This window comes from Protomyctophum parallelum (assembly GCF_964188405.1).
Source record: "Protomyctophum parallelum genome assembly, chromosome: 9".
Classification (NCBI taxonomy): Eukaryota; Metazoa; Chordata; class Actinopteri; order Myctophiformes; family Myctophidae; genus Protomyctophum; species Protomyctophum parallelum.
The window spans coordinates 27,919,564-27,945,451 of record NC_139706.1 but is presented as its reverse complement, the minus strand read 5'-3'; the positions used below and the strand labels follow the sequence as shown (position 1 = coordinate 27,945,451).

Sequence of the window (25,888 nt, the reverse complement as noted above, 5' to 3'; positions counted from 1 at the left end):
GACTAGTAAATGATCTTCACCAGTATAAATGACCTTGACCAGTATGCGGTCCGTGACCATGGACTATAGCCTTTTGCTTTTCCTTGATTTTCACCTTTAAAAAATCCTCAACAATGATGAAGAATCGCACACTATAGCGCGCCGCTCAATGACCTGAGACCATGGACCAATGAATGAAATACAACACATTGAGCAGGGCACTGCAGGGAGTTGAACCCCGTTCCGGTAAACCAGAAGTCCGACACCAGTGCCTTAGTTTTTGTGTTGTTGTTCATTTAAAGGTCCAGGTGTGCATACGCATGTGCCCCTGTGTGTGTAGGTGCATGTGTGCATGTGTGTGCACGCTTCAATGACCACTGTTGGACCCAATGGCGATCAAGGACCTCAGGGAGCCACCCATAATTCACAACAGTCACAGCGAACTCTGTTGCATCACAACTGGTGGCCAACAGTCGTAACCAACACCGCCACGACCCACAGGAGAATACCATCGCACAGTGGTATCAGACCAACCACAATCAGCCAGCCCTCAAACCAAACCCTTCGACCTAGAAGAACTCAAAACTGCAATGGGAAAGTTGAAACCCGGAAAAGCAGCAGGGATTGATGACATACTGGCAGAAATTATACAGCACCTGGAACCTAACGCAAAGACCTGGCTCGTGGGGATGCTGAACACATGCATGGCACAGAAAACCATCCCTTCTGTCTGGAGAAAAGCCAAAGTGGTTGCAATCCCCAAACCTGGCAAAGACCCATCATCCTCAAAGAGCTACCGACCCATTTCCCTCCTCTGCATCACCTACAAGAGAGGCTGCTACTCCAACGCCTCATACCACTCATAGACACCAAGCTGACTAAAGACCAAGCTGGTTTCCGTCCCGTCCTGTGCTGGACAGAGCTCAACCTCGCCCAACACATTGAGGATGGGTTTGAGGGAAAACAAATAACTGGAGCAGCAACTGGAGGGCGAAGCAAGCACGCAGGCAGCTTGTGCCTGCCTGCGTGCCTGCCTGCCTTCCTCATGTGGAAGCTGCATAGTTGAGTTTGTGTGTGTGTTTCTTTTTCTGTCTTTCTTTCTTAGGACGAAGATCAAGGTAGACGCCGTTGGAAGGCTCAACACAAGCCGATGCCCCTAGAGATCCATCCCAAAGCTTCCCTCAGGGAGTCCAGCAAGCCAGCTAGCCAGCAAGCCCGCCCAGTCAGCCAACGCAGCCAGCCAGCTCCGCCAGTCAGCCAGTGTAGAAAGTCAGGCTGCCAAGCCAGCGCACATCAGCCCTTGCAGTCAACCATTGTAGCCATACCAGCCTTGCTCAGTCAGCTCAGCCAGGCCTCTCTCGAGGCCTGGCTCTCTGTCTGCCTGGCCCGGTCTGCCCCGCCCTGCCTTGCAGCAACAGAACCAGCCTTGCTGGCAAGCCAGCCAGCTCAGAATACGAGCTCAGCAAGCCAGCGCAGCTGGCAAGCACGCAGTTAGTCTAAACCAGTTTCAGACTGGCAGGCCAAGGCAGACAGACAGGAAGACCGAGGCGCCTAGGCAGGCAGACAGGCCAGGAAGGCAACAAAGTGCAGGCAGGGGGACTGTCCGGCCTAAGGCTGCGCTGCAAGGGTTGGAGCCTGGCCAGCTCCTGCTGGTCTAGACTGAGTGGCTGTGGCTGCACAGTAAGGCTGCGGTAACCTAGTCTGGGCTTGCTGCTGCACTGGCTTGCTCAGCTCGCATTCTGAGCTGGCTGGCTTTCCAGAAAGGCTGGTTCTGTTGCTGCAAGGCAGGGCAGGGCAGACCGGGCCAGGCAGACAGAGAGCCAGGCCTCAAGAGAGGCCTGGCTGAGCTGACTGAGCAAGGCTGGTATGGCTGCAATGGCTTACTGCAAGGGCTGATATGCTCTGGCTTGGCAGCCTGACTTTCTACACTGGCTGACTGGCGGAGCTGACTGGCTGCGTTGGCTGACTGGGCAGGCTTGCTGGCTAGCTGGCTTGCTGTGCTCCCTGAGGGAAGCTTTGGGATGGATCTCTAGGGGCATCGGCTAGTGTTGAGCCTTCCTATGGCGTCTACCTTGATCTCCGTCCTAAGAAAGAAAGACAGAAAAAGAAAGACACACACAAACCCAACTATGCAGCTTCCACCTGAGGAACCGAGACGCAAGAAAAGAACTGAGCGTCACTTGGGATGGTCACAAACTCTCCAACCATACCCACCCCATGTATCTTGGAGTTACACTGGACAGGACACTCTTCTTCAAAAAAACACCTGGAGAACACAAAAGCCACGGTCAACACCCACAATAACATCCTGTGAAAACTAGTGAACTCCCAAGTGGGGCGCAGACCCACAAACAATCCGTGCAACTGCCATGGCCCTGTCTTTCTCTACAGCAGAGTATTCCTGCTCAAGCTGGAGCCGATCACGTCACACCAAATTGGTCGACACAGCCCTAAATGACACCTGTCGCATCATCACGGGATGGGTCAAGAAAACACCTGTCCCGTCCGTGCCTTTATGCGCTAGCCGGCACCTCCCCCCGCACATCAGACGACTGTGTAACGCTCAAGATGAATGGAAAACACAGGAGATAGACAGTGAAGTCTGGAATGAAATGATAGAGAACACCTCACACACACAGTTTCCTTTCGTGGCTGTTTACATTCGAGGGTCGCCGGTCCTCTCAAACGGAACAGTTTAACGTCATGCCCAGGACGAAAAGATATAGAGAACACCATAATGACAAATGACAAATAACAGCAGGAAGGCATGGGCCACAATCCACCGTCTTGGCAAAGACCACACCACCCATAATTCACAGCGGTCACAGCAAATTCTGTTGCATCACAACTAGTGTAGGTATTGGATGGAGCCCGCACACCACAGGTATAAGAAAGACGTGATGCAGAGGAGGGAAATGGGTCGGTAGCTCTTCGGGGATAATGGGTCTTTGCCAGGTTTAGGGATTGCAACCACTTTGGCCTTTTTCCAGACAGAAGGGGTGGTTTTCTGTGCTGTGCATGTGTTCAGCATCCCCACAAGCCAGGGCCTTGAGTTAGGTCCCAGGTGCTGTATCATTTCTGCCAGTAGGTCATCAATCCCTGCTGCTTTTCCGGGTTTCAACTTTCCCATTGCAGTTTCAAGTTCTTCTAGGTCGAAGGGTTTGGTTTGAGTGATGGCTGATTATGGTTGGTCTGATACCACTGTGCGATGGTATTCTATGTGGGTCGGTGGCGGTGTTGGTTACAACTGTTGGCCACCAGTTGTGACCAAGACCGCCACCAACCCACAGGAGAATACCATCGCACAGTGGTATCAGACCAACCACAATCAGCCAGCCTTCAAACCAAACCCTTCGACCTAGAAGAACGTGAAACTGCAATGGGAAAGTTGAAACCCGGAAAAGCAGCAGGGATTGATGACCTACTAGCAGAAATGATACAGCACCTGGGACCTAACGGAAAGACCTGGCTTGTGGGGATGCTGAACACATGCATAGCACAGAAAACCATCCCTTCTGTCTGGAAAAAGGCCAAAGTGGTTGCAATCCCTAAACCTGGCAAAGACCCATTATCCCCAATGAGCTACCGACCCATTTCCCTCCTCTGCATCACCTACAAGCCTATCCCGTCACACCAAATTGGTCGACACAGCCCTAAATGACACCTGTGGCATCATCATAGGATGCATCAAGACAACACCTGACCATGTCCCAACACCTGTTTACATTCGAGGGTCGCCGGTCCTCTCGAACGGAACAGTTTAACGTCATGCCCAGGACGAAAAGATATAGAGAACACCAACATGACAAATAACAGCAGGAAGGCATGGGCCACAATCCACCGTCTTGGCAAAGACCACACCACCCATAATTCACAACGGTCACAGCAAACTCTATTGCATCACAACTGGTGTAGTTATTGGATGGAGCCCGCACACCACCAAAAAAAAGAAAAACAACATACTATAGTATGCCCTCCGTGACCATGGATTTTAGCCTTTCGCTTTTCTGCAATTTAACCTTTTTTCAAATCCTCAACAATGATGAAGAATCGCGCACTATAGCGTGCCACTTAATGACCTTGACCAATATCAATGACCTTGAGCAGTATAAATTACCTTCAATAAGACTAGTAAATGACCTTGACCAGTATAAATGACCTTGACAAGTACAAATGACCTTGACCAGTATAAATGACCTTCACCAGTAGAAATGACCGTGACCAGTATATGACTGACCAGTATAAATTACCTTCATGAGACTAGTAATTGACCTTGACCAGTATAAATGACCTTTAGAAGACTAGTAAATGATCTTCACCAGTATAAATGACCTTTAGAAGACTAGTAAATGATCTTCACCAGTATAAATGACCTTGACCAGTATGCGGTCCGTGACCATGGACTATAGCCTTTTGCTTTTCCTTGATTTTCACCTTTAAAAAATCCTCAACAATGATGAAGAATCGCACACTATAGCGCGCCGCTCAATGACCTGAGACCATGGACCAATGAATGAAATACAACACATTGAGCAGGGCACTGCAGGGAGTTGAACCCCGTTCCGGTAAACCAGAAGTCCGACACCAGTGCCTTAGTTTTTGTGTTGTTGTTCATTTAAAGGTCCAGGTGTGCATACGCATGTGCCCCTGTGTGTGTAGGTGCATGTGTGCATGTGTGTGCACGCTTCAATGACCACTGTTGGACCCAATGGCGATCAAGGACCTCAGGGAGCCACCCATAATTCACAACAGTCACAGCGAACTCTGTTGCATCACAACTGGTGGCCAACAGTCGTAACCAACACCGCCACGACCCACAGGAGAATACCATCGCACAGTGGTATCAGACCAACCACAATCAGCCAGCCCTCAAACCAAACCCTTCGACCTAGAAGAACTCAAAACTGCAATGGGAAAGTTGAAACCCGGAAAAGCAGCAGGGATTGATGACATACTGGCAGAAATTATACAGCACCTGGAACCTAACGCAAAGACCTGGCTCGTGGGGATGCTGAACACATGCATGGCACAGAAAACCATCCCTTCTGTCTGGAGAAAAGCCAAAGTGGTTGCAATCCCCAAACCTGGCAAAGACCCATCATCCTCAAAGAGCTACCGACCCATTTCCCTCCTCTGCATCACCTACAAGAGAGGCTGCTACTCCAACGCCTCATACCACTCATAGACACCAAGCTGACTAAAGACCAAGCTGGTTTCCGTCCCGTCCTGTGCTGGACAGAGCTCAACCTCACCCAACACATTGAGGATGGGTTTGAGGGAAAACAAATAACTGGAGCAGCAACTGGAGGGCGAAGCAAGCACGCAGGCAGCTTGTGCCTGCCTGCGTGCCTGCCTGCCTTCCTCATGTGGAAGCTGCATAGTTGAGTTTGTGTGTGTGTTTCTTTTTCTGTCTTTCTTTCTTAGGACGAAGATCAAGGTAGACGCCGTTGGAAGGCTCAACACAAGCCGATGCCCCTAGAGATCCATCCCAAAGCTTCCCTCAGGGAGTCCAGCAAGCCAGCTAGCCAGCAAGCCCGCCCAGTCAGCCAACGCAGCCAGCCAGCTCCGCCAGTCAGCCAGTGTAGAAAGTCAGGCTGCCAAGCCAGCGCACATCAGCCCTTGCAGTCAACCATTGTAGCCATACCAGCCTTGCTCAGTCAGCTCAGCCAGGCCTCTCTCGAGGCCTGGCTCTCTGTCTGCCTGGCCCGGTCTGACCCGCCCTGCCTTGCAGCAACAGAACCAGCCTTGCTGGCAAGCCAGCCAGCTCAGAATACGAGCTCAGCAAGCCAGCGCAGCTGGCAAGCACGCAGTTAGTCTAAACCAGTTTCAGACTGGCAGGCCAAGGCAGACAGACAGGAAGACCGAGGCGCCTAGGCAGGCAGACAGGCCAGGAAGGCAACAAAGTGCAGGCAGGGGGACTGTCCGGCCTAAGGCTGCGCTGCAAGGGTTGGAGCCTGGCCAGCTCCTGCTGGTCTAGACTGAGTGGCTGTGGCTGCACAGTAAGGCTGCGGTAACCTAGTCTGGGCTTGCTGCTGCACTGGCTTGCTCAGCTCGCATTCTGAGCTGGCTGGCTTTCCAGAAAGGCTGGTTCTGTTGCTGCAAGGCAGGGCAGGGCAGACCGGGCCAGGCAGACAGAGAGCCAGGCCTCAAGAGAGGCCTGGCTGAGCTGACTGAGCAAGGCTGGTATGGCTGCAATGGCTTACTGCAAGGGCTGATATGCTCTGGCTTGGCAGCCTGACTTTCTACACTGGCTGACTGGCGGAGCTGACTGGCTGCGTTGGCTGACTGGGCAGGCTTGCTGGCTAGCTGGCTTGCTGTGCTCCCTGAGGGAAGCTTTGGGATGGATCTCTAGGGGCATCGGCTAGTGTTGAGCCTTCCTATGGCGTCTACCTTGATCTCCCTCCTAAGAAAGAAAGACAGAAAAAGAAAGACACACAAACCCAACTATGCAGCTTCCACCTGAGGAACCGAGACGCGAGAAAAGAACTGAGCGTCACTTGGGATGGTCACAAACTCTCCAACCATACCCACCCCATGTATCTTGGAGTTACACTGGACAGGACACTCTTCTTCAAAAAAACACCTGGAGAACACAAAAGCCACGGTCAACACCCACAATAACATCCTGTGAAAACTAGTGAACTCCCAAGTGGGGCGCAGACCCACAAACAATCCGTGCAACTGCCATGGCCCTGTCTTTCTCTACAGCAGAGTATGCCTGCTCAAGCTGGAGCCGATCACGTCACACCAAATTGGTCGACACAGCCCTAAATGACACCTGTCGCATCATCACGGGATGGGTCAAGACAACACCTGTCCCGTCCGTGCCTTTATGCGCTAGCCGGCACCTCCCCCCGCACATCAGACGACTGTGTAACGCTCAAGATGAATGGAAAACACAGGAGATAGACAGTGAAGTCTGGAATGAAATGATAGAGAACACCTCACACACAGTTTCCTTTCGTGGCCGTTTACATTCGAGGGTCGCCGGTCCTCTCGAACGGAACAGTTTAACGTCATGCCCAGGACGAAAAGATATAGAGAACACCATAATGACAAATAACAGCAGGAAGGCATGGGCCACAATCCACCGTCTTGGCAAAGACCACACCACCCATAATTCACAACGGTCACAGCAAACTCTGTTGCATCACAACTGGTGTAGGTATTGGATGGAGCCCGCACACCACAGGTATAAGAAAGACGTGATGCAGAGGAGGGAAATGGGTCGGTAGCTCTTCGGGGATAATGGGTCTTTGCCAGGTTTAGGGATTGCAACTACTCCAGCCTTTTTCCAAACAGAAGGGATGGTTTTCTGTGCTATGCATGTGTTCAGCATCCCCACAAGCCAGGTCCTTGCGATAGGTCCCAGGTGCTGTATCATTTCTGCCAGTATGCCATCAATCCCTGCTGCTTTTCCGGGTTTCAACTTTCCCATTGCAGTTTCACGTTCTTCTAAGTCGAAGGGTTTGGTTTGAGGGCTGGCTGATTGTGGTTGGTCTGATACCACTGTGCGATGGTATTCTATGTGGGTCGGTGGCGGTGTTGGTTACAACTGTTGGCCACCAGTTGTGACCAAGACCGCCACCGACCCACAGGAGAATACCATCGCACAGTGGTATCAGACCAACCACAATCAGCCAGCCCTCAAACCAAACCCTTCGACCTAGAAGAACTTGAAACTGCAATGGGAAAGTTGAAACCCGGAAAAGCAGCAGGGATTGATGACCTACTGGCAGAAATGTTACAGCACCTGGGACCCAACGCAAAGACCTGGCTTGTGGGGATGCTGAACACATGCATAGCACAGAAAACCATCCCTTCTGTCTGGGAAAAGGCCAAAGTGGTTGCAATCCCTAAACCTGGCAAAGACCCATTATCCACAAAGAGCTACCGACCCATTTCCCTCTGCATCACCTACAAGGCTATATGAGAAGCTGCTACTCCAACGCCTTGTTGCCACTCATAGATACCAAGCTGACTAAAGACCAAGCTGGTTTCCGTCCCAGCCGCTCCTGTGCTGGACAGAGCTCAACCTCACCCAACACATTGAGGATGGGTTTGAGGGGAAACAAATAACTGGAGCAGCATTCAGAGATCTCTCTTCTGCCTACGACACTGTCCAACACCGCACAATGGTCAGGAAAAGCCTCCTCAACAACAGGCGCTTCTATGTCCAGTTAAATGACCAGAGGAGTAAATGGAAAGCCCAAAAGAACGGCCTCCAACAAGGTAGCGTGCTCGCCCCCCTCCTTTTCAATATCTACACAAACGACCAGCCACTACCCAATGCCTAATGCCAGCGTTTCATCTACGCCGACAACCTCTGCATTACGACCCAACAAGCAGACTTCCAGAAGATTGAGTCTGTCCTTGAAAGTGCCCTCCAAGAAATGTCAAGCTACTACAATACAACCACCTGAAACCCAACCTATAGAGAACACCTCACACACACATAATTTCCTTTCGTGGCCGTTTACATTCGAGGGTCGCTGGTCCTCTCGAACGGAACAGTTTAACGTCATGCCCAGGACGAAAAGATATAGAGAACACCAACATGTCAAATAACAGCAGGAAGGCATGGGCCACAATCCACCGTCTTGGCAAAAACCACACCACCCATAATTCACAACGGTCACAGCAAACTCTGTTGCATCACAACTGGTGTAGGTATTGGATGGAGCCCGCACACCACAGGTATAAGAAAGACGTTCTTTGTTGAAATACTGACAGCGTTTCGATCCATTTGATCTTCATCAGGTCATGTGTACACAAAACATACACTTTTATACTAAGGGAGTGCCCCCATTAAACAATCAAAATACCACATTTTGGTGCCCCTCCCATCACTGCAGGTGTGACACGTCAACCCTGAGTGAGTAGGTGGGGACCCAGACATATTGATGTAAATATAGTCTGTTCAGAAATTGTAGTGCCTCTCATAGAGCTTGTAGGTGATGCAGAGGAGGGAAATGGGTCGGTAGCTCTTCGGGGATAATGGGTCTTTGCCAGGTTTAGGGATTGCAACTACTCCAGCCTTTTTCCAAACAGAAGGGATGGTTTTCTGTGCTATGCATGTGTTCAGCATCCCCACAAGCCAGGTCCTTGCGATAGGTCCCAGGTGCTGTATCATTTCTGCCAGTATGCCATCAATCCCTGCTGCTTTTCCGGGTTTCAACTTTCCCATTGCAGTTTCACGTTCTTCTAAGTCGAAGGGTTTGGTTTGAGGGCTGGCTGATTGTGGTTGGTCTGATACCACTGTGCGATGGTATTCTATGTGGGTCGGTGGCGGTGTTGGTTACAACTGTTGGCCACCAGTTGTGACCAAGACCGCCACCGACCCACAGGAGAATACCATCGCACAGTGGTATCAGACCAACCACAATCAGCCAGCCCTCAAACCAAACCCTTCGACCTAGAAGAACTTGAAACTGCAATGGGAAAGTTGAAACCCGGAAAAGCAGCAGGGATTGATGACCTACTGGCAGAAATGTTACAGCACCTGGGACCCAACGCAAAGACCTGGCTTGTGGGGATGCTGAACACATGCATAGCACAGAAAACCATCCCTTCTGTCTGGGAAAAGGCCAACGTGGTTGCAATCCCTAAACCTGGCATAGACCCATTATCCACAAAGAGCTACCGACCCATTTCCCTCTGCATCACCTACAAGGCTATATGAGAAGCTGCTACTCCAACGCCTTGTTGCCACTCATAGATACCAAGCTGACTAAAGACCAAGCTGGTTTCCGTCCCAGCCGCTCCTGTGCTGGACAGAGCTCAACCTCACCCAACACATTGAGGATGGGTTTGAGGGGAAACAAATAACTGGAGCAGCATTCAGAGATCTCTCTGCTGCCTACGACACTGTCCAACACCGCACAATGGTCAGGAAAAGCCTCCTCAACAACAGGCGCTTCTATGTTCAGTTAAATGACCAGAGGAGTAAATGGAAAGCCGAAAAGAACGGCCTCCCACAAGGTAGCGCGCTCGCCCCCCTCCTTTTCAATATCTAAACAAACGACCAGCCACTTGAAACCCAACCCATCAAAAACCCAACTATGCAGCTTCCACCTGAGGAACCGAGACGCAAAAAAAGAACTGAGCATCACAAACTCTCAAACCATACCCACCCCATGTAACTTGGAGTTACACTGGACAGTTTAACGTCATGCCCAGGACGAAAAGTTATAGAGAACACCAACATGACAAACCCTACACTTAAACCCTCTATATTTAATAAAAAACAATTCTGGACAGGAATCCTGTATTGCAGGGGTGCCCAAAAGGTACATCGTGATCTACCAGTAATCACAAAGGCTGTGCAGGTAGACCATATGGCATGCCCCTGTATATAATCTATCACTTGAATTAAGGTGACTTGACACCAGCTCAAATGTTGCACACAAACATCAGTAGCAAAAGTACAAAGTTATTGTGACAGTAATAATTGCTATAGTGTGTGTTCAGTAACAGGAATATTCCTGTCTCTCCAGCTCTTTAATAAATAGAAAAGGGTTTAATCAGGAGTTGTAGTAGCCACAGGATAATCTAAGCGGTGGATATTGCTCTTGTCTTCATGTCTTTATGTATGTAAATTGTCTTGTTGTTTGTGTCAAATGCGTGTATATGTGTTCTGCATATACTTGGCTGCTGTGTTGCAAGATAATGGGAGTTACTGATACTATGGGAGTGAATGGGAGTGAAAGGGAGGTACTGTTACTATGGGACTGATACTATGGGAGTGCATGGGAGTGGATGGGAGTGAATGGGAGGTATTGTTACTATGGGACTGATACTATTTGAGTGAATGGGAGTGAATGGGAGGTACTGTTACTATGGGACTGATACGATGAGAGTGAATGGGACTGAATGGGGTGTACTGTTACTATGTGACTGAATGGGAGTGAATAAAAGTGAATGGGAGTGAATGGGACTGAATGAGAGGTACCGTTACTATGGGACTGTCACTCCCATTCAGAGTGAAAGGGAGTGAATGGGAGGTACTGTTACTATGGGACTGTGTTTAACAAAAAACTGGAGAGACCGGGAGACCTCTGTTACTGAACAAACACTATAGCAATGATTTTGTCACAATATAGAGCTATTTAACACTGTTACTGAACACACACTATAGCAATGATTACTGTCACACTATAGAGCTATTTAACACTGTTACTGAACACACACTATAGCAATGATTACTGTCACACTATAGAGCTATTTAACACTGTTACTGAACACACACTATAGCAATGATTACTGTCACACTATAGAGCTATTTAACACTGTTACTGAACACACACTATAGCAATGATTACTGTCACACTATAGAGCTATTTAACACTGTTACTGAACACACACTATAGCAATGATTACTGTCACACTATAGAGCTATTTAACACTGTTACTGAACACACACTCTATAGCAATGATTACAGTCACAATACAGAGCAATTTAATTTAGGTAACCAAATTGACCCCAATAGTAGATCTTTACACTCTCAATAGTTCAATTGTTGTTAAGCATCTGCTTAATTTCCAAAAAACTACACAATTAGAGAATGTAGAAGATTGCTACTTTTGATCCTTGGATTTTATAATGCTGATTGTAGCATAGCGATAGTGGTTAGTGACTGAGCTTTGTTAACATGAGTGCCCGGGATCGTTTCCCACCAATTTCAAAGAATGTTTGTTGCTTCGTGCCAATTTTCACAGAATGTTTGTCCTTTTACCTACCAGACAATACTCTTCTCACCTCTAGTCGATTATTTATTCAGCGTTTGAGCCACGGACCAACATTTGAGGCCATCTAGTCTCTCAGACCCATTTGAGCCACTGACCACCATTGTGAGAGTCTATTAATGTGAAATGGTGGTCCGTGGCTCAAACATGTTATCACTTTTGAAGTTACTTGTTGTGTTTAGATATGTAAATACTACTCTTTAAAGCCGTGTTTCGGTAGTCGAGTGGGTACTGTCGACGGTTAGTAAACATTGAGGCCGGGCATAGTTGTTTATAAACCTTCGACACTAACCATTCGGCTACTGAAACACTGTTTTACAGTTTCGTACAAACATCATATATAAACATCATAACAAGTAACTTCAAGTGATAGACGTTTGAACACACAAACAACAACAGCGTTAAGTATTAAATAACATTTATCACTTACTTGCTCCGAAGACCGATGGTGACGTGGCACTTCCAAACAAACACTGACCAAACCTACCTCCACGCGTCTCTTCCGTATTTGAGGGCGGCGGCACTTCCTTCCGGTGTGAGGCCACGCCCGCGAGATTTAACCGCGAATCTATTGTAGTCATATAATCATATTGTAGTCATATTGCCCCTACGTTACATCCGGGTCCCTTGGTCCCATCCGCTTCTAATGCAAAATAGCTACATTATGAACGCGTGAATCTTTTTTTTTTTTTACAATAACGTTATTTGTCAGAAAGGAAGCCATTGAGGGTTAAAATGGGTCTTAATGCTTCCAACTCATATAACTGTCACCAACAACACTTTTAATGATATTACATGAAGCAGACAGCCCTGTGATGAAACCTTTAGCATTACACTGTGGTTAATACGTTTTTATTCACAATGGAATGTTATTGTACTCTTAATATATCATGGTGTAGCACAGCACAGTAGATTCATATTTCAATCGATCTGGGATGTTAAAATTGTGCAAAACTCTGTTCAATGAATGGCCTCTTCTGCTACATTAAAATTACTAAACATTAAACGTTACTTAGCCTATACCTGTTATTGAGACTCCTATAGAGCATGTTGACATGGATAGCTTGGTTAGTAGTATCTCTGTTAGTTAATGCAGTTTGATTGATTCAATTAATAGCCTATTTTATTAGACAAAAATGTAGAACAGTAGTGTCATAGAGTGGAAAATGCCATTTGGTTTAATGTCACAGAATGCAGTGCCACGTAGAGCAGTATGATAAATGGTTAACTTTATAGTGTGTTCAAAAATGGCAGATCTGCAAGTTCAGTGTCTTGAATGAGATGTGCTGTGAGTTTGCATATCTGCTATTGTCCAGCATAGGACCGTTGCACAGTGAAGTATAGACAAGGCTTTAGGATTTATAAGTCGTTTTTAGAATATAATAGAATATTCACTCCAGTGAATAGCATTTATCCATTTAGATAACTTTTTGATGTTATTTAATTACTTATTTTTACACAGAAACATAATGTGTGTCTTTACAATAACTGTAATGTAATAATAATACTAATAATGTAATGTAATAATTATTAATTAAATAACCTTATTTTATTCTGAAGGCAACCGGATGTCTTAAATTAGCTAGCTCTCAGACAGGAAGTTCTAAATTAGCTCAAAAGACGGAGCCCAGATGTCACATCTGCTGAAAGCAATGGGCTGGTAAAAAGGCGCCATCTAGTGGAAAACATTAGTATGTTGTACTTGTCCACGTTCTGCTCTTTTGCATCATGCAACAGTAGGCCTATGGCTATGTGATTGTGATCTATAGCCACTAGCCAGTGGTAACCCTATCCAAACCCTTAACGCACCCCTCACCAACCTTAATCCAGTCGTCTTAAAGGGATAGTTCAGATTTTTTGAACTTAAGTTGTATGAAATATTGCCATTAATATAGTGGTTGCAACTGTATTAATTGATTGCCAGAGTCCTGTGGTGGGAGATCTGCTCTGGTTTTAGTGAATATTAAGTAGTTCCGGTCATTTTGTGGGGGGCACTGGGGCCACGCAGTAAAAGTAAATTTATCCACAAAACGAACGTAATTTGTATTGGTGACCTTTTTTAAAAATATTAGCATGACTTTCGTTGAACTTTGACCCCTCTATCACATGGAACTATTTTTTGGGCGTAGTGATATGGACAAAAAAAACATAGTTCTGTGTGATAGAGTGGTAAAAAAAGAACGAAAGTTGCACTAATACTTTAGAAATAGGTCAACAATACAAATTACGTTAGTTTTGTCGATTCATTTATTTTTACTGCGTGGCCCCCAGCATCCCCCACAAAATGACCGGAACTACTTGATATTTCACCAAAACCAGAGCAGAACTCCCACCACGGGACTCGGGCAATCAATTAATACAGTTGCAACCACTATATTAATGGCAAGTATTTCATACAACTTAAGTTAAAAAAATCTGAACTAACCCTTTAACACATCCCTCACCAACCTTATGTCTAACCAATGACTAGTAAGTATGCACCCCTAGATTTCCATATGGAGCTGACCTGTTCTGACATTCCATATGTTGATCTGACCTTATCAAACCTTGTACACTGAAAACACGCTCCATATATGGCCAGTACAGAATTCATTCCATATGTTGATCTGACCCCCCATTCCAAAGCGCCAGCGCTCTCCATGGCCCATAGCACTTACCCTAACCCCTTAGATAGCATTTCTGTTGGCTTAGATAGCATTTGACACAGACTTATAGCATGTTATGTAGACAGCACTATAATTGTATTGTATATAGTCATAGCACGCCATAGTACATATGTATAGCATAGTAGTGAATATGTATAGTTTATTATGTATAGTGTATGTATAGTTTCATCATATAGATATTCCACTGTTACCTTCTTAGCTTACGCATGTCTCATGATAAATGCTTTTATGTGATGTATTCCCATGCTTTTGTTCTTGCTTAAATGTAAGTCGCTCTGGATTAAGAGCGTCTGCTAAATGCCTAAATTGTAAATTGTAAATTGTCTCCCAGCAGTCGGCCGTCACCCAGGCGGATGCATGCATGCAACCTTGTCCATTAGGGCGAGGTCGATTCTCACCCTCAGGGCGTCTTACTAGTTATTATGCCGTGATTAAACTGTGACTATGCATCTACTGTGCATCTGCTGTTACTGAGTTGTGATACACAATTTTCCATTTGGCCAGTAGATGCCTCTCTCAGCCCAGGAAGAATTTTGTAGTGAACGTTGTATGTGGAGGTGAGTGGGATGTTTGTTTGTTTAAGCAAAGAATGGCCTCCAAGCCTAGAACATGCATTTTCATGTATGTCAGCCATTCCTAAATATTTAAACAAGATAGTCACCCATTTATAGTTTTGATAGTCTTTATTAAAAAAAGATATCTCTGGAACTTGATTGCACATTCCAGTACCCTAAAGCAGGTATGAACATGTCAAACCTTATGTCCTTTTCACACAATCATTAAAGGTCAGTTTAATATAATTACACCCATTCCACAACAGCAATACTGAAGCAAAGTAAAACCAGTTTACAATTTTGTACCATATGTATTACAAGAATACTGACACTAGATTAAAATATATATATGAAACCATGTATGTACTATTACGTTTTTCAAATATATACAATATATACAACTCATTTACATGTACAGTATGTATTTAAATACATATATACAGACATTTACGTGGTCATAGCTTAGAATTGTAAAATTAATAAAATAGAAATGCTTCCCAGAAGCGTTTAAGAGCATTAATGTCCTAGACATTGTAGATTATAGCAACAATAATATTATTCATGATGACAATACAATACAAGACAATATTACAATTATAAAATATAGCAACATCAAAACAATTCTAATGCTAAGGACATTGGCAGGATGATTCTCTTTCCCATTGGGTAATTATATCCTACACCTACAGTATAAGATGTCCTCTTCTGTCATTGTGCAAGTACAGAGGGTCTTAAAATACTTTTCAAAACACCTGTGCTCTGGCATAAAACTGTGCTTTAGTGCTTATGCCTCATCACCGGGCTGTGCATGGCTGTTAGCTATGACTAATGGCTAATTCATACTTTGTCGTACTGTCGTGTTGCTCGCCAAAAATAACCGATTTTCAGTGCAACATAGGCGACGTACAAATTAGGCTTAGGTGGGCTCAATCCTTTCTCATGGCTGAGCAAACATGGCTGGCTAGAATATCAGATCTTGGTCTCTGGGCCCTCTGCAATGAGAGGCTGGAAGGAGTTGAATATCAGATCTTGGTCTCTGGGCCCTCTGCAACGAGAGGCTGGAAGGAGTTGCGGATTCGTGCAGCATCAGCAGCACAGAGGTGGCCAAAGGCTTTGTTGTACCATTCTGGAGTTCTTCCCCTGAAACATTAGATGAATATACTCAGTAAACGTCAGCACCATCAGCATAACAATAATCAAGGCAGCCCAACTATGCATATTCATGTGTACTTTTCCATGCATACTTACTTCAAGTCAACTCGGCAGACGTGAGTCAGTCTGGACTTTCCTGAGCCACATGGTTCTAACAGGTAGCTGGATTCCAGAACTATAGCTCGTATCCCTCCAATCGGAGGACAGTCCTCATGCTCTATGGACACAGACACCAAGGAACAGGCACCTTTGGGCAAGTCTGTCCTCCATGACCTTGAATAAAGACAGGGAAGAAATATGTTCATGTCTTCACAGACAGAATGTATTTGTCACTTAACCACTTTCAACCTGGTGCCTCTATTTTGAGCATTCAATTTTTCCAAAATTTAGAAAATAGACATTTACAAGCTCTTTGTGATCTTATAGATAAGACAAAGTATAAAAATAGGGCTTAAGAGTGGTTAAGGGAAAAAAAAGATTGATGAGTTGAACAGACTTTGAATGTAACAGAACTGAAAAGTTTTACCCGACTCTTTTCTTCATCGCGCCACTTACCGGAGTACTAGAAAGTCCCTGCTGGGATGCGGGGGCATGCGGTTCAGGACATACTGGAACACCTCTGTTTGCTTGTCTAACGTTTCACACACTTTCCACTGCAGCAGATCCACGTCCCACTGATGGCGCTCCCGTAGCACACGGTTCAGTACCACTGATGGAGGAGCCTCCACCTCCACAGACACTTTCCAGCGCCTCAAAGGGTTCCCACCTCCCATCTGAGTGAGACATAAGCATGTTAGTTAGTTTCATTTATTGTCCACGTGTGGAAATTTGTGTTCGGTCTCAACAGTAAAAAAACAAATAGTTACAACAACAGCAACAACACTTAACACAATTATTTTCACATGGCAAAAAAGTGCAGGACAACAGTGGCAAATACATTGGAAAAACAACACATCTAGCGAGACATGGTATCATTTAGTGCCTTAATGGCATTTGGTATGAAGGAATTAAAAAAAATGTTACGGTTAGCTTTTGGTACTTTGTACCGTCTACCAGAGGGAAGTAGTTCGAACTCCCTGCAGAGTGGATGAGAGGGGTCGTTTGCTATCTTGACAGCTTTTGTAGTGAATGTGATTGATTGATTGATTGAAATATTTATTAACAGTTTGTAGAATTTACAGTACATTTTAAGCACAAACTCAATACAAAGACTGTTAACTGTGAGTGGACGACCCAATTAAGCATTACACTTGTTTACAACAGGGTCCACATTGTTCAATTCATCAAAACATTTAGAGACATACAAATAGACACTTCTATGTAGCTAAAGAACAGAACAGGAATTCATCATATAGGAAGCAAAAAGGGAAAAGATACATATACAGTGAGGGGAAATGGGGTGGGGGGGGGGGGGATTCAGATTTTACAGAGGCCAGTTTCGAATTGCAGCCATCCGTAGGTGCCCTTTGAGAGCGGTTTTGAAGGAGTCAAGGGATTCACATGTCTTAATGACTGTTGGTAGGGCGTTCCACATTTTGGTGGCATAGGAGCGAAAATAATTTAGTCCCTTGTTTGTGCCGAATCTGGGTTGTACATGGTTTGTTGTACTCCCTCTGGTGTTGTGGGTGTGGACTTCGTTTACACTAAGGAAGTATTTAGACAGGTACATGGGTATCTTGGTGGTGTATCGAATCTTGTGGACCAGACCCATTGCAAGATGCTGTACTCTGTCGTCGACCCTAAGCCATCCCAGCCTGTCAAAGTGGGCAGGGGTGAGGTGGGTTCGGGGGATGAGGCCAAGTAGGAGCCTGACCAGTTTGTTTTGGGAGGTCTGGAGCCTTGTTTTAAGGGCCTTTGAGGTGCTGTGGTACCAAGAGGTGGATGCATAGTCAAAGAAACCTTGTACGAGGGCTCCTGTTAAGGTCTTCAAGGTGTTTTTGCTGACCAGTGAGGAGATCCTGTAAAGGAATCTTGTTCTTTGATTGACTTTTTTGATTACGTTGGTGGCCATCTTATCACCGGAAAGATTGGCCTCCAGGATGGAACCTAGGTAGGTAATTTGATCTTTTCGTGTGATAATATTGTCACCCACTCTAACCAAGAAGCCATCTGCCTTGCTGAGATTACTATTTGATCCGAAGAGGATGGATTCAGTTTTTCCCAGGTGTAAGGATAGTTTGTTATCAGCGAGCCAGGTGCAGATTCTACCGAGTTCAGAGCTGAGGGTCTTTTCAACCTGCAGTTTGTTCCTGTCCGAGACCAGCAGTGCTGAGTCATCTGCGAACAGGAACAAGTTGCAGTCACAAGCTGAAGTCATGTCGTTAACATATATTAGGAACAGTAAAGGCCCTAGTATGCTTCCTTGTGGGACGCCACAGCTCACTGGGAGGGGAGGGGACAGTGTTCCGTTCACCTCCACCATCTGTTCTCTCCCCTCCAGGTAGGATTGCATCCAGCTCACTGATGTGCTATCAAAACCAATAGCTTTAAGCTTGTTAACCAGTATGGAGTGGTTCACGGTGTCAAAAGCCTTTTGGAGGTCCAGCATGACCATGCCGCAGTATTTTCCAGCGTCCACCTCGTGTTTGATGTGGTCGCTCAAATAGAGGAGGCATGTGTCAGTGGAGTGGGATGTTCTGAAACCAGATTGGAACTCGTACAGCAATTTATTAGTGGCAAGATACTTTTCAACCTGTTCATAGACTATTTTTTCCATCACTTTCGAGATGGAGCTTAGAATAGAAATAGGGCGGTAGTTGCCGGGTTCTAATTTACTCCCTTTTTTGTACAAGGGGGTTACTTTGGCCAGTTTAAAATCTTGGGGGACCTGTCCCTGTTTGATGGAGAGGTTAACTATGTGGGTGATGACTGGAGCTATGGAAAAGGCTGAGTCTCTGAGAAATTTGGAGGGGATATTGTCATGGCCAGTGGCCTTGTGGGGTTGGAGGGCACTCAGTTTTTTAAGTACCTCCTCGGTTGTTACCATTGCCATTTTGAAATCATCTTTACAAACACCAAGGTTTTTGTAGAAGGCTTTGATGTGCTCTACACCAAAACGCCCAGAGTGGGAGGGCAGTTTGCTAACCAGCTTTGTTGCAATGTTTGTAAAGAAGATGTTCAGGTGGTTGGCTACATCAAGCTTGTCAGTGATGAGGGTGTTATTTGATGATGTTTATGTTAGTAAACCTGGTTTTTAGTTTCTGACCACAGCCTAGTTGGTTGTTTAGTAACTTCCAGAGTTCCCGAGGATTGTTTTTGATTTCCTCGGCTTTATCATGAACATATGATACATAGCTTGCGGAGTTAGTTCAGTCAGATATACTCGAGGGGTTTCATGCCGTGCTCAAGGGCGCATACATATACTCAAGGGGTTAATATGCTGCATTACTATGTGGGTGTATTCAGTGTGTGCAAGACCCACACGTCATTCGCTGATGTGGCAGTCAGCTGACCAATTGGGCGGGCTACTTAAGCTAACTAGTCTGCATGCTCTTCCTGCCTTCCTTCTGCTATGGTTCCTGGTTGTTATGTGACGTTTGCTCCCACCACCACCGGTGGGCTCTGTTATTTATGTTCCCCATGTTTTTTTTTATTGTATATTTATTTCCCTGCTCTTAATGTTTAATGATGGTGTTTGATTGTGCCGAGCAGGGAGAAAATGCAGCAGAGCCGAACGCCAAGATAATATATTATATGCACACTTGTATTCTCATTCTATAATAAATATTGGTTAAATCTATTCTCGAGTTGTCTGACTGAAATAGGGTTAATACTTTTGAGTTCTATTATCTGTCAATAATGATTCACCTTCTTATAGTAGAGTTCTGTGTTGTCGGCACTGGTGCAGGACACCCAGTACTTGGACTTCTCCCGGGCTTCTTTGAGCAGATTCTGAAGTCTCCCTTCCATATGTGTCTGGTAGGTTCCATCATCCCCTTCCAGCTGCTTGCACAGCTCCTCAGTTGTTGGAGCGTGCAAGTCAGCCTCCACGTACGAGTTACGTGACTGAGTGACCATCTCATGAGGGATCTAATGAATGTGTGGGACGTAAGGTGAGACACATGCAAAGGTATGCACCAGGAAGTTTGTGGATAATATATTGTTTAAAAAATAATACCGGTAGCTAAAATAGCAGATTGTTACTAGTATCAAATATGGCAATGTATAAAATATGCCATTCAATTATGAAAAAACATAGAAATACAACAGGTGCCCGACCGTGTCAATATAAACTATATACAGTAAATAATTCAAATGTATATGTATTATTATTATTACAAGACATGATGTGAAATGTGCTTTACCTCAAAGAGACGGTTGCACTCAATGATCATGTGAGCAAGGCCTTGTGTTGCTGCAAGGTTTTCATTCAAGTCCTTCTGGTCAGGCCTGCCAGTAGCATACTTCTTCTGCATGGCCCTGTGGATTATGGGGCGAGAAGGCTGTTATTAGCGGAGTTCCCAAGTCGAGGTGCCTACTGTACACAGTTCATAAACCTCCTCTCCCATTTCCACACTCACCAGGCAACCCGTTTGATCCGTTACATTCAACAGTTTGAATGTGGTAAATTAGAGGACTGTTTTTTGTTTGTACACAGCATGGTCTCGTAAAATACAGAGTCGTAAAAACAGTGCCATGGAAATCTATATCCTTTTAAAAGCAACCCAGAAATGGTGATCTAGTGCACCCCTGAGGGCCCAACAAATCCCATTAAGCTGTTTTATTTCTACCTTTATTGAGCAAAAGCACAGGAGGAGATAACCTTTAGGGTTGCTCATTAGTTATTTGAGGCACAAGCAATAAGCAATATCACTGCCCTAAAAAGCCAGATGCTGAAGTAGTTATGACTGTTCAGGTCTGATCGTCACCGTATATAGAACATCGCCATGCTGGCTTGTGGTGGACATTTTTGTCAAAATTCCATTTTTGCCACGGACATACAAAATGAGTGGAGAATAATATTATCAGAAACACAAAGAGCTAGCCCTGAATTACCATAACAGGTCTGTATCTCTGGGAGTGTTCAAATGGAACCATTTGTATACACTCTCGGAGTTACAGTAAGGGAGTCCTTGCAAATAAAACATTTAAGAACCACTAGTACTGGTTCGACTCCTAATGTAATAGTGTCACAGTCATAGTAAATAAGTGTCATACTCATACATATTCTGACGAAAACTTGGAGACTTGGCATTCAGTAATTGGGTCATATGATCATAATAAAAACATTATAATGGTGTGTAGAAAATAAAATCCAAAATTTGCCACGGACACATTTGTCACGTTTGTCCGTCCATGTACGGACAGTATATGACACATACTTATGAGGGTTTACCTGGGTGAGAGATTGTCTTTTTTGAGTATGTTGAGATGGAAGAGGGAAGGAGCCAGACACACAGCAATGTTCATGGGTGTCATCTGGTTCTCCTCTACGGAGGAAGTGACATCACTCAGGAAACAGAGCAGTGTCTGTAACACCTCTCTGTTCTCATCTGACATGAGCATGATCGCTGCCTGGACGGCTTGCAACCTTTGGTCCTTGGGAACATCTGTGTGTATGAGAAAGAACAGAGTTTCAGCTCTTTCCTCCACTGAACAATGAAAAAGGTCACAAGCTGGAATTGTAATCACAACACCACGAGTTAATGTTCCGTCACAGAAGTTCCCCATTTCAGAACATTAGGACCAGACATCAGCTCACAATAGAGTTCATCTTGTACAAGGCAGACTTTAAATGCAGCTGGAGTCCTTACATTGATATATATGGAGGAAGGTCTCCCCTAGCTTGCTGGTGAGAAGAGGCTCAGGCAGATCTCTGAAGAACTGCTTCACCATATCTGCCACATCATAGGCAGATTGGTCCTCATAGTTGACATGGTCTGGAGAAATTTCATTCATCTGCCTCAGAGCTTGGATACGAGACTTCACCCCTGACTTCCGAAAGAGACCCACCTGGAATGAAACCAAATTGTTAGGATACCATGCAGACAGAAATGCGTAATGTTATTTATCTTTACTATAAAGACTGTTGTGGTTTATTAGATTGTAAAACTAAATCGGTAGTATCCTCACTTCACTGTAGCCATATGCACCTTAGAGTATTTGAAAGACAGAATGTAGAACTGATAACATTATTATTTTTGAGGGCTATGCCCAGCTTTGTGTGTTTGTGTGTACCAAATGTCAGATGATTTGATTGGCCAGCTTTGTGTGTTGTGTGTACCAAATTTAGATGATTTGATTGGCTGAGCACGGAATGTGATGTAGGCTATGATGAATTGATGTATGACGATAATCAAGCAGATGCTAAACACCAAGCACTACCCCCAACGCTCAGACCGCTCTCTCCGTTTTCAGTTCACTGTTTTTTACTGGCTTTATCTGTGCATTTCAAGCTGTACTGTGAGTGACTGACCTGGTCAAGACACTGGCTCCTCAGGTACCGCAGGGCCTGCTGCAGACTGAGGGGCAGAGGCTGTCCAGAGCGCTGAACATGCACTATGAGAGGCACACCAAACACATTCTTGTCCTTATAGTCTGGCACTTTCAATCTCTTCATAAACTTTGGCACAGACCTGAGAAGGACATCAACACAAACCATTTTAACATGACTAGAGAAGTTTCAAAGAAAAGGAAACACATGCTCTGGAACAGTTGAGCTGCCTAACTGTTGAGATTCTGTGAGACTCACCAGGTCCAGCCATGCTTGTTGGACATGGAGTACTTCTCCATGATGGCAGTGAGGCGAAGCAAAGAAAACTTCTGCAATAAACTCAGCTGACCTGCTGATTGGTTGGTGATTTGCAAGGAAGCTACTGAGTGACTAAGGCGGTTTGATATCTGGAAGCTGGGCCATCGTAACCTAATGGCAGGAAAAGCATTCGAAAGTTAGTTCTACAAAAAATAATAACATAATACTGTATTGTGTGTGTGTGTGTGTGTGTGTGTGTGTGTGTGTGTGTGTGTGTGTGTGTGTGTGTGTGTGTGTGTGTGTAATTAGCACTACTGAAATAATAATAAAAAGCTACTCTACCAATATTAAAATTCCCCTTTTTGTAAGACAAGAAGCAGCAATTACTGGACTGGATACTTAAATAATCTGTGGTCCTTACCGATTGGGCCTGGTGAGCGAAGCCCCGACTCCTGAGTCCCTCCTTTCCCTGAGTCTTGTGCAGTCTGTCTCGGCCCTATCATTGGAGGTGGAATGGCCCTCTAGCACAGAGTTCCCCTCAAAGTCCAGTGTGATCTGACTGGAAGACTGGAGACCCACCATATCTTCTCCCTGCCTGTTTCCTGGCACCAGAACCTCTCCACCAGGCAACACATTCTTAGACCAGTGGTCCACTATCTGCTGTAGTCCATTGACATGTAGTAAAATATCATCCAGGTGAGGAAAAAGGTCTTCCTTTTCCAGGTCCATCAGGTCTCCAGTACTGGCGTATAGATGAGAGCCAGGAACATTGTCATAGACACTTATGCGGCTGCCCCTAGGGCAGCACTGTGTGACAGGCCTAATTTCTTTAGTGCATGAGAGTCTGGGGGGCGCTAGGTGCAAGCTGCCTGTGTGCCAGTTAATGGAGGCTCCGAGGGTGGGAGACAGGCTTTCTATGGACAGTGCTTTGGGGAAGGTTCCTGGCTTGTGGTCTTTTGGGATGTGGACCACCAGGTCCTCATAGGAGCAGAATTCATTCTTGCGGTTTTGCTCGGCTACTCTCTTTACTTGGGCACCTGAGAAGATATCTATGTCTTCTAGGTACATGCCGCTGCGTTTGTGGTCAGCCCGGTGAGGCTTCCGCTCCTTCAGGCTGGGCGTGCTGACAGCGCTGCCACTGGAATGGCTGCTACCCTCGCTGCTGGACTGAGAGGGCAGAGTCCTGCTGGATAGTGGATCCAGTTCCTCTCCGTTTATTATCTCCACACAGTGGAGCGTCTTCAGAGCCCGAGCCTCCTGCTGCAACACCGGTGCACTTATGACCAGATTCTTATTATGACCTCTTCCTAGTGTTCCTCGAGATCGCAGGGTCTCCATGCGCTTCAGGAAGTCTTTGGCGCGCGTGCGCCCCGTCCTGCTATGCTTACCGGGCAGAGAGCCATAGTGGGACATGTCTTTGGGCATGTGGGACAGGGTGAGAGAGGTGGAGTCCGGCATCGCCGCGGAGTCGGAGCAGGTGCGGTTGGAGCAGTCGGAATCCTCTGTGCTGAGGCACCTGTGGCCACTGCCCCCGCTGCTCTCGCTGTGCAGCGAGGAGACCTCTGGCTCGCTGAGGTCCGTCAGAACACTCTCACTGCTGGTGGTGGTCCTCAAGGCTACGCCGTCCCCGGAAGACTGACCCTCTCCGTGGTGTACCAGAAGACAGTCAATGTCCTGCAGCCTGGACCAGCGTCGGCTACTCCACTCAAAGGTCCATTTGTCACTGATGGCGAATAGGTCTTCTTCATCTGAGTCTTCACTCTGGCAAAATGCAGAGAAATTAAAGGATCAGCTGACTTGCAAAGGTGAGATGAGGTGTGTTATATCACAGTCTATGTCAGAACGGAACATGAGATCTTAAGCAACAAAGCCTGAGGATATGTCTTCTCAGATTTAATGCTATTATACAATCAGTGTGACATAAAACTAGATACATTATTCAACTGTGCCATAAATAGAATAAACGTTGGTCAGCAGGTTACATTCCCTGTTAGTGTAAGATACATAAAATAACAAAAAACAATGGCTTTGTGTCAAATAACATAGAATCTAGGTTAGGAGGATGAAGCAAGATTATATATTTTCATATTTTGTATTGTTGCAGCAGGAAACTGATACTTTGTGTAAAAAAGAGAGAGAGAGAGAGAGAGAGATAGAGAGAGAGAGAGAGAAAAGAAAAGTCGAAGGACCTTTTTTTGGGTGTCAAAGGAAACCCATAAAACCCTATGAATCAATTCATTAACATTTTTAAGAATTTGAAAACAATACTGTAAATGTAGTAACTCAACTTACCTTCTTCTTGGGGAGGTTCACATCAAGTTTCATAGAAGCACACTTGTTCAAGGTGTTAAGCCGTCTGAAAAAGAAATGATCCCAACATGAAGATACGTAACTGAACAAACAAGAAGACACAATGTTCTCATAAAGCATAAAGCAGACACCACAATGAGACCTATTACAGTGCACAACAGATGTCCTTAATTGGATCAGCTTCTGTAATGATGGCTGTACTGAACTGATAGTCCCAGACCTAACCACAGTTCACGTTATTGCCCATTGGCTACAGCAGTCCATTCCTAATGAAGGCTCATGTTCTCTCGGATCTAATCTGACAGAATGGTCTATTACACACTGGTTTGTGATCCGCTAATAGACAAGTCCAAATCCTTCTAGCAATGTCTATTGCTCTGTACATCTACAGACAACAGTCAGAGATCCTACTCTTCCTTTGACACTATTATCACACGATAAAATAGTTTTCAGTGTCAGGGGAAGGCTCAATTAAGTCTACAAAGAAACATACCTAATATGAAAGGTTGTCCCTGGTGAGTGGTGACAGGCATTTCTTCCAGCCACCAGGTTCTAAACTGTTTTGTTAAGCTTTCCTTAATGTAAGTGATCCAAACACTCTCATAACAACCATGGAGCTTCATAATATTTCCCATAAACAAAGCCTGGGAGCATGTGAATACAGATTAGAGGTTTGTGGGCAAACTAGGATAAAGAAAGAAAGGTATCTCAAAACAATGCGTGGTACAATAATCCCTTGCCTGGGATTAATCTTATTTTATTGACACATTTGAACTATCCTGCTGTCTGGA

At 45.4% G+C, this 25,888-nt stretch overlaps 1 protein-coding gene across 5 annotated transcripts in view; it reads right to left on the bottom strand.

Annotated features, from left to right (window-relative positions):
- Positions 1-15,061: 15,061 nt before the first annotated feature.
- The window catches only part of stard13b (StAR related lipid transfer domain containing 13b), a 64,629-nt gene continuing 53,802 nt past the window's right edge, over positions 15,062-25,888 (bottom strand). For all 5 annotated transcript variants that reach the window (XM_083772453.1, XM_083772455.1, XM_083772454.1 and 2 more), the window contains 11 exons: positions 25,080-25,143; positions 23,209-24,548; positions 22,788-22,958; positions 22,512-22,671; positions 21,850-22,048; positions 21,432-21,645; positions 20,401-20,515; positions 19,904-20,125; positions 16,652-16,869; positions 16,193-16,369; positions 15,062-16,084 (listed from right to left, as the gene is read on the bottom strand). In XM_083772453.1, coding sequence (XP_083628579.1) covers positions 15,967-16,084; positions 16,193-16,369; positions 16,652-16,869; positions 19,904-20,125; positions 20,401-20,515; positions 21,432-21,645; positions 21,850-22,048; positions 22,512-22,671; positions 22,788-22,958; positions 23,209-24,548; positions 25,080-25,143 — 2,998 coding nt within the window. In that variant the 3' untranslated portion in view covers positions 15,062-15,966. The remainder of the gene's footprint in view (positions 16,085-16,192; positions 16,370-16,651; positions 16,870-19,903; positions 20,126-20,400; positions 20,516-21,431; positions 21,646-21,849; positions 22,049-22,511; positions 22,672-22,787; positions 22,959-23,208; positions 24,549-25,079; positions 25,144-25,888) is intronic.